Below are 8,947 nucleotides of genomic sequence, written 5' to 3' on the forward strand. Positions count from 1 at the left end.
AAACGACGTCCTTGGGTGAAGGACGCTAGATTAGGGCAACACGAATCTCACTATGGTTAGACTTCCCAGTCAACCGTCAGCCAGCCATCGAAGTCCAGTATCCACATCCTGCCATTTTGCTTCCAGTTGTTGGTGGGAAGCTGTGACCACCTGGAGAATACGAGGCTGCATCAGGCCCGCTGGAATAGTCTAGCCACAGTTGAGATCCCTTCTCCGCGAGCGTCATGGCCAGTAACGGGACTGCTCGTCACGTTTGCCTCGACGGTGCAGCACCGAACGTATACTCACAAGACGTGACTGGCTCTCCAGCTGTGGTCTGATGAACGAAAGAAATATCCTTTCACCGAGATTCTGACATGCTCTCCGTGGATGAAGCTGCATTCGTTTGTTGAGGAGTGAAATGCATATGTTGTTGTTATAGTAGTTGTTGCTCCCATTATGAGCGAATCCGCTGCTGTGAGTGGATAGGCATCTTTAAGACCCATCACCAGTCCGGAGGCCCTTCCTTCCACTTCAAATGAACGCCCCTCGCTGCCTCTCCTATTTTCCAACGAGGATGCCACTATCAGGCTCAGCCAGTAGATAGCGAGTGTCTTGCTGCCGGACCTAACGATCCTATTGAAGGGCACTTCAGGCAAGACATGCTTGGCTCGAGCCCTAATGCGGCACATAACGCGATAGACAACACTCTGCGTAACCGAGCTGGAGGTATCTGATCAGCTTTACAAACGTTGTTAAGGACGAGTATGGACTGTTGGATAAGAGCCCAAAGATAGTAGTAGGAGTAGTTCAGGAGATGAAAGGCTCACTTGAAGAAGCGTAATTGATTCCCATAGTTTATCGAGGTCATTAGAGTTGCTCTGGTCGTACCGACTCAATTGAATTTTACTTGGACAAATCTTGGGATGATGATTGAGGCATATCTTAGGGCGGAGGCATAGCCGCCTCAGGTAGAGAAATTGATTGTACCAGGGCATATCTTGGGGTAGTGGCATAGCCGCCCCACTGGGAGGAACTGACTGTACAAAGGCGTATCTTTGGGTCGTGGCATAATCGCCCCAGGCGGATGGATTGATTGTACTAAGGCATATCTTGGGGCAGTGGCATAATCGCCCCAGTCGGAGAAATTGATTGTACTAAGGCATATCTTTGGGCAGTGGCATAGCCGCCCCCAAATATCTAGTCGGTGAAGTATAAAGGTGTTAATTCCGAACTTGCCGCCCATTTCATCCGCGCCAACCCTACTGGCAAGATTTCGTCCGTCTAACCCACAGCTCTCAATACTCCGCAGTAGGGTATCCTAAATGCTGTACCTCCCTGTACTAAGGCATAGCTTGGAATGACATGGGCGCCCCAGTCAGAGTAAACTAAGAGCTACGAAATAGGCTTTCTTGGAATGGCATAGGCGCCCCAGTCGGAGTAAATAATTTTGAATTCGGTGAGCATCTTCCCATCTATCGTAACTGTGTGATGCATATAGGGACCGTTAAAATGGGTACTCCGCTATGAATGAATACCCCACTCATCGATGTCCCGTTTTGTGTCGGTGACAAATCTTTCTTCTCGACGCCCGTATCTAGCGGCGACGCTGTGCAGCTGAATTAATCATTGGTGTCATTGCGTTGGTGATCTCTACTGTTTGGTGAGCATTCCATCGAAACATCTCCTCAGTTGTTACTTTTTTTACTCGATTCCAATTATGGAGTGCTATTCCGTCGACTGCAATTCAGTTGTAGATTTGAAAAATAGTCAAATCGTCACGCTTTCTAACGACAAGATCAGAGTGACCATTGCCGAGTACGGTCTCTACATCCTCAGTCTCGAGACTCCTGATCGTGACGGGAAATTCTCTCCGGTCAACCTCAACTACGACCATGATTGGACGAAGTACCTTCACGACACTCTCTACCTGTGCTGTGGTGTAGGAAGGTAAGTGTCTCTTTTCAGTGCTGAGTGTTGCCAATTGTATCATGTTTTGCAGGTATGCTAATAGGATTCTGAATGGCCGTATGACAGTTGATGGTAAGGAGTATCAGTTGACCGTCAATGACGGGGACCATTGTCTCCATGGTGGTATCGATGGTTTCAACAAAAAGGTTTGGAAGCACACGGATTCTTACCGTGATGGTGAGTTTGATTTCACTCGTTTTATCTCCCCGAGTATTCGTTGTTGTTCAGAAAAATCGGCTTCCGCGACCTTCGCGATGCGTTCCGAGGATGGCGACCAAGGTTTCCCCGGCAATTTGGATGTCACTGTTGTTTTCACAATCACCGGTAGCAAGTTGACGATGGAGTACTATGCCACTACTGATGCTACTACTGTTATCAATCTGACACATCATACTTACTTCAACCTCAACAACGACCATTCACAGACTATACGCGACCACGAGTTGTGTCTACCAAATGGTCACGAATTCGTGAAGGTTGAGAACAATGGTATCCCCATTGCTGGTGCTCCATCTGATGTTAAGGGTAAGTTGATTCCTCAAGGTCTGTCTGCTTTCGATGTTGTGTGGAATGTTCGATTCCGGTATTATGTTGGATCATTTGATGTTGTTGATTCTGATTGTGTCGGTCGTACTACATTGTTGATTTTGTTTTTGCTCGTTGGAGAATAAGTCTGAGAATATTATTTTATATCGTTTACTCATCTGACGTTGCTGAATCGAACAAGCTAGCAATGGATTTGCTCTTCTCAGGTACCGCTTTCGATTTCACCTCTCCGAGGATTATTGGTGATGCTCTTTCCGAGAAAGACCAGCAGTTGACTGAGATGGATGGAATTGATCACAACATCGTCATTTCTGGCGAGGCTAAGGAGATGAGGACGGTTGGCAGTTTATACTGTGCCGCCACTGGTCGTCGTGTGGATATTACCTCTAACGAGCCTGGTATTCAACTGTACACTGGAAACCATCTGCCCATGGAGAACAATGGTGTTGCCATCGAGACGCAGCACTATCCCAACTCGCCCAACCGTCCTGATTTCCCGTCGACTCTTCTCAGACCAGATGAGAAATATTACTCCAAGACAGTATATGATTTCAGTGTGGTTGCGTGAATCAACTTTATGATAATACAGGAGATACTTGTTGTTACCTCTATTGTTTAGATGTTCGAAGTTTTTTTCCCGGTGATATGCTAATTTCTCTAGTTAGTGTTGTTCCTGTTGAGTAGTGAATGAATAGGGCGTTAACAACTATGCTCGATCATCCAGCTTCTGTTCCTTGGCCCAGTGGGTTTGTATCAGCATGGAAATGCGCGGTAGTTTGCCTTCTTTTCTGGCACAGTCAGAGACTTCCATCGGCGATGTGGCTGAGAGGAAAATGTTCAAAAATCAAAACACCCGTACTGCTACATGGAGCACTAAGAGCTCCGACTCGATGAAGATTTCTACCCTGCAACCGGCGGAGATGAAGTTCGAGGGAAGTGAAAGTGGAGATATGAGACTGAGAGGAATTGTGAATTCCTTGAAGGCGAAGATACGTGCTATGGAGAAACAAAGAGATTTGGAGCATGCTATAATGGAGGAGTTCAGATTGGAAGCAGGTCAGGAGAAATTCACTGAGCGTCGAGTACTCTTCCTGAAGGTAGGAAGTCCTTCCGGATTGACTCGGTTCAGTATTTAAAGTGTCATATTACGTCGTTTTCAATTAGTGCTATCGTCGACAATTGATCATGGATGGCCTCTTTCTTCGAAATCGATGTAATTCGGTTCTTACAACGAATTCGAGCGGAGAGAGGGGGTGCTCTTGACAGAACGACGTCTTCGAGTCACCAACGTGAGATTAGGCTCTAATTCCTGATCATTAGGGAAACACGAATCTCACTATGTTGATCGTAGCACCAACTACGAAACTTGAATCACACTCCTTGGAGGTGTGTTAACCATGCGGACATCGGCCATCTTTCAGTACTGAGACGTTGTTGTCATCCCATTCGATCGAATTGTTGAGGGCGTCGCTCTCTTCATCTGCAGTAGATCGCTTGACAACATACATCGCCGAACCCTCATGCCTTGGTTTGTCTGGCCAGGCCTTCTTTTAGGCACAACTACTCTGCATGGAGCGTCGCATCCAGAAGCTTGAACATGCACTAGAACATTCCGCACCGCCACGAACTTATGCTATATCACGAGCGGCGTCCAAGAAGGCTGCTGTGCTAGAGGCCGAATCAGTCATCGCGGCGGCCGTTGAACGAATGAGAGAAGCGCATACTTCATTGGTTAAAAATAGCAGTAGCGAGGAGATTGACACTCTCTGCGAAGTGCTGCGGGAAACTTGTTATCAGCTTCTGATGACATGGAGGGACCCCGAGGCCGAGCAGATTGTGCAAGATTTTACTCTAGCTCCTGTTCAACCGAAGGGTTGTTGTAACGAGTGTCAGAAGGAGATAGAAAAGTGGGTGAGAGGCTGTTGGACGGCTTGTAATATCAGAATCGATCAAGTACAAAGTGAAATACAAAAGAAACAGTTTCCTCGGTGACGATGAGATGTCTTGTTTTACTATTGGGGGTTGGAAGTATAGGGAAGTAGTGCCGTATCGGCTGGATCGCACTCTTCATCAACTGGTTGCAACTCGACAATGTCGAGTCGACAACCATACGAGGCGGGAACGCCGATTGGGCGCCGCTCACGGACGAGGAGCAAGTGCCCATCAGAAGATTGATATAGACCTTGTATCATGTGTAATCTCTAGCCTCCGAGGTGTGGCAGGGAGCTTGTCGACTCACGAGTGCCCTCTGGGCACTGCGGAGGGAGACACGCAACTTGCGTGACGCAAGTCACACAAAGGACGCTCAGAATAGCAAGCTTCTACCGAAAAAATCTAATTCGCTAAACGCATCTACGAGACTAATCAAGATTGTCACGTCCGTCTGGCTAGCGTCACTAGCTAGGTAGCTTGAAGGAGACTCATATGTTCCTTATGCCGGCACCTATTGTGACAATCGCGGTCCCGAACTCTGCTTCGCCGGAAGAATCCCGGAAGACAACTCTCTAGCATGGCTTCAACCGTGGAGAAGCTACGCTTTTTTCGAGCAGAAGACTGACGATAGCTATGAATCAACAACGGACGAGCGCAGAAACATCTCATTAGCAATCAACTTCTGATCGTGCCGTATCTACTGTACCAGTGGCTAGACTATTGTGTCAATCGAGAATTGACTCAACTTCTTCTGGTTAGTGAGAACTGAGTATAGTAGCTCTGATGGGCAAGGGCCACAACGCTATAAAGGTGAAGGTCGGAGCACTACCCGGGACTTGACAAGTCCTCAGGATTATTCGGAATTTCCAAGTCGAGTATGGCCCTCCAGCGATAGACAATCTGAACACTACGCTGTCTCCTTCCGCTGTCTATTCTATTTCCGGTAACTGCAAGTCTTTGTCTCCGTGATAAGGTCCAAGTCACTCTTTGTAGGTCCAAGTTGAAGCAAACGTACTGTCGGCAGCTCATAGCTCAGCCATGGTAGCTGTATCTATTTTAATCATCATATGAAATACTTTTATTCCAATTCCTCGTCTTCAGGCAACTCACGTCATGTGCTGTCTACATGAGCCACAGAGGCTCGCGCAATTGGTGCCCGGCTGAAGAATGGAAGCCTTCGCGTTATCACGAGCGGCTCCTACTTTCTTCCGCTGTAGCCCTTAGTCTGTGAGTATCGAGCCGGGCCACTTTGGTCAGAAAAGTGGCTACTCGTGAGGATCTCATAGGATGAATAATCGGCATGAATTATTCGTTTTATGAGAGGTTCCCTTAGGGAACTTCCCTACTTGAGTTTCTATGAGCCCATCATGAACTCAACACTGGCTGAGATCTCCCTCGTAGTTGAAAACAAGCATGCCTCAGTACTCCTTGCTCTCCCTCCTCCTCGCCCTACTCGGTCTATTGGATGCCCAGCTATCCGAAAAGCTTTGTGGGTCGTCATCTACCGCATTCGGCGACTTCTCGGTCGAAACCAATTTCACGAGCCCAACAACAGCGGATGTTTCTGCTTCGTTCGCTTTTGATAATGAAAAACCGGCAAACGGTACCGAGACGGGTATTATATTGTGTACATTGCTATGTAGAGAATGATGTAGAGGACTAGACAGGTTGTGTTGATGCTACTAGAGGCATTCAAGGCCAGCCTTTTGACAGGTATGTGCACATCAGCACCAAACTCATTGTTTGATCCTATTTATTGCGTCATCTTATATTTGACGGAGGGCGTTTGAACCGGAAACACGTTGACCTTACCTAGCGCCAAACACTGTTTAACGGTTCAACTTGATCGCGCGAGGGCGGGTCAGCTCAAAGCGCAAGAAGGGTTAGAATCAATAGTGTTTGACTCTCAAGAAACCATCACCGGCAGCATCAGACAGTCAGTGCCGACGGTTCGAGCGCAGTCGGGCATCTGTGCTACTGGTCACAACTTTCAAGGGAGCTGCAGTATTCAGCAGTTGCACACATAGTGTGTGTCACACAACACGAGAAACTCGTCCGCAGACTCCTCGACTCGTCTCCTGGCAAGAAGAACATCATACAGCCACCTCGGCCAGCCTTGCGGCTTCGTGCAACTCAACTGGCCGGTTGGCTTCCCTGCTTCACAGCACGCCCGTTTTCCCCATTGTCTGAGCTCAGCAGCGGCTGGTGGATTTTGTTCATTGCTCTCGGATCATTCCCGATTCTCCTTACCAAGTCAACTCCGCGGAGGAGATGTTTGTTTACGATTTTTCACTTTTTTCATACGATTGAAGCCGTTTTTTCAATCGTGAAGTTTTTTCCACGCAATAAACAACGCGATACCATGCTGGAAAATAATGAGGCGTCAAGAAGCAGATACTATAGTCGCGTTATGATCACACCTGCACCAGAAGCAGGTGCTCAGACTATGATGAGACTCATTCAAAAAGTAGAGCGATAGGAGGGCAAAAATGAGGCGTCACTCCTCAGTAGGAGTGGCGGCAAGAATCGATGACATTTCTCGGCAGACAGAAGACTTAACAGGGATCAGAAGTACCGTGATCGAGATAACAAGATTTGTAGTACACATTTTGTACTATCCAGGGCCACAATCAGATGTTGATAAGGTTGATCTCCGTGTGATTAAAGATAATCAAACTACCCGTGTGCTTGTAGAAGGGCGCCCAGATACCATAAGCAACAGGGAAGTCGAGTGTGTACTTCAGGAAACTTCCACCTGTTGATTCAACGTAGAATTCACCCTCAGCTATGAATCCGGCGAGTCCGGCATCGATTCCACCTTCCAGCGGGAGTAAGTTTCCGATATAATTATTGGCACCGCCACCGACCACTCCAACACCACCGAATGTAGCAGTTAGCAGATCTGTGTTACCAGACTTGAGCGACACCGAGCCACTGAGCACATAACCACAGGCTATATTCACTGGACCATCGAAATAGCTAGGGTTTCCACCGTCCAGAACTTGAAAACCAGCTGTAGCCTCGAGGCTTACTTCGCCATCGGTTGAAAAGACGACGGCAGTGCCCCCACCAGATATATGGAGGTCAACAGCAAGGTTGCTCTCCTGGACGAGTATGAATCCGGCCGAAATACGTTTTTCATCGGGCGAATAATGGTCGAACAGCGATCCAGTGGCATCGATGGTGTTCTTAGCACCGACCCTGTTTATTCCAGCATGGACACAGAAGATGTCACTATCCGGCTTCTTCGTCAAGCTACAATTTGCAGGGAAAGCCATTTGAGCAAGCTGCCTACCATGGTTTTGATTCTTAAAGTACTCTTCAGCAGCACTGTTTGGTTCAATACCAAAATACTCGATAGGTTTAAATATAGATGACGCATTGTTATTGCGAAGACCTCGAGCGCCGCGACCGTTCTTCATCCAGTCCAGTACCGACCAACGTCCTTCATAAGCCGAATAGAATAGACGCTCAGCTTCTGACAGGTACTTCCCAGACACAATCGCGGTACTGTGAGTACGGAATGCAGAGCTGACGAACGGGTTCTGTGCTGACATGTTGTATTCAACAGAACTCGCATAAGTGGCGTGGAGCTCGTCAACAGCCTCCTTGAGGCTCATATCCCCCTTGAGCTCGCCGTAAGCTGTCACCAACACTTCTTGATAGAGTTCGTTACCCATATAGCTATTCCTGGCCTCCATCTTCAATACTTTACCATCAACATTTCCATCCATGTACACAGTGAAGAAGTCGGCCCCCATTCCTTCCTTAGCGAACCCATCAAGTGTATCACCTCCTGGCATGTTGGCGGCGTAGCCGACGAGTACCCGTGCCGGAGTTCCATCGAGGTTGGTTTTTCCAAGATTAGTGAAGCCGAACTCAGTAAGATAGGTGGCATATCTAAAGGCCTGTCCCTGAGCCTCGTAGTTAGTGTTACCATCTACGGCGCCTTCACTGAGGACCTTCGCAATTCCCCCGAAGACTTCCTCATGTTTACTATAATCAGCAGAGCTGGCCGTGAGCACATATTTGTACGGTCTGTTAGGAAGGGCTTGGACTCTAGCCATACCATCATCAGTCAAAATAATATCTTCTCTTTCGGTGAGAATTCCATCATCCATACCGGGTAAGGCAAGGCCCTCAGTTTCAGCTTGATCTGAGACACCGCAAGGAATGGTGGTCCTGATGCCAAGACTCCTTCCCCATGTGGTGCAATAGGTCTTCCTTATGAGTTGCATACGGGTTGTCAGCGTTGAAACAGGACTCTGCAATACAGCGAGCACCACTGTTAAGAGATAGAGTGAAAGCTTTGGATTGCTTGCCATCGTAGAAGGATTTAGCAGCCTACAAAGTTTCTGATATAACCCCTCGTCGCTCAACCAACGACCCTCAACGCACAGCCAGGAACTTCCTGACAGGAAGAGTCCCCTATCGCGGTGGTTCACCGTGATCACCGGGTGATACCCGGTGATCCGTAGTACCGGCGATCATCACCGTCGGTGATGAACTAACCGATCCA

The 8,947-nt window shown here is 47.9% G+C and overlaps 4 protein-coding genes across 4 annotated transcripts in view; 3 read left to right on the forward strand and 1 right to left on the reverse strand.

Moving 5' to 3' along the window:
- Positions 1 to 3,064, forward strand: part of Pmar_PMAR001873 (Aldose 1-epimerase, putative) — a gene marked incomplete at both ends in the record, with an annotated part of 3,593 nt that extends 529 nt beyond the window's left edge. Inside the window, 3 exons of the mRNA XM_002772503.1 lie at positions 1,982 to 2,127; positions 2,179 to 2,475; positions 2,703 to 3,064. Of these exons, the coding sequence (XP_002772549.1) occupies positions 1,982 to 2,127; positions 2,179 to 2,475; positions 2,703 to 3,064 (805 nt within the window). The remainder of the gene's footprint in view (positions 1 to 1,981; positions 2,128 to 2,178; positions 2,476 to 2,702) is intronic.
- A 190-nt stretch (positions 3,065 to 3,254) lies between these two features.
- Pmar_PMAR001876 (hypothetical protein) lies at positions 3,255 to 3,632 on the forward strand (the record flags this gene model as incomplete). The annotated part of the gene is made up of 2 exons (XM_002772504.1): positions 3,255 to 3,267; positions 3,298 to 3,632. The coding sequence occupies 2 exons, from the start codon at positions 3,255 to 3,257 to the stop codon at positions 3,630 to 3,632; spliced, it is 348 nt and encodes a 115-aa protein (XP_002772550.1).
- A 418-nt stretch (positions 3,633 to 4,050) lies between these two features.
- On the forward strand, positions 4,051 to 4,403 carry Pmar_PMAR001877 (hypothetical protein; the record flags this gene model as incomplete). The annotated part of the gene is made up of 1 exon (XM_002772505.1): positions 4,051 to 4,403. A coding segment is annotated over one exon (353 nt), but the record flags the coding sequence as incomplete, so codon positions are not given.
- A 2,446-nt stretch (positions 4,404 to 6,849) lies between these two features.
- Pmar_PMAR001878 (hypothetical protein) lies at positions 6,850 to 8,666 on the reverse strand (the record flags this gene model as incomplete). Its single annotated transcript, XM_002772506.1, has 1 exon — positions 6,850 to 8,666. The coding sequence occupies one exon, from the start codon at positions 8,664 to 8,666 to the stop codon at positions 7,059 to 7,061; it is 1,608 nt and encodes a 535-aa protein (XP_002772552.1). The 3' UTR covers positions 6,850 to 7,058.
- Positions 8,667 to 8,947: the final 281 nt, after the last annotated feature.

This window comes from Perkinsus marinus, assembly GCF_000006405.1.
Source record: "Perkinsus marinus ATCC 50983 genomic scaffold scf_1104296961072, whole genome shotgun sequence".
Taxonomy (NCBI): domain Eukaryota; phylum Perkinsozoa; order Perkinsida; family Perkinsidae; genus Perkinsus; species Perkinsus marinus.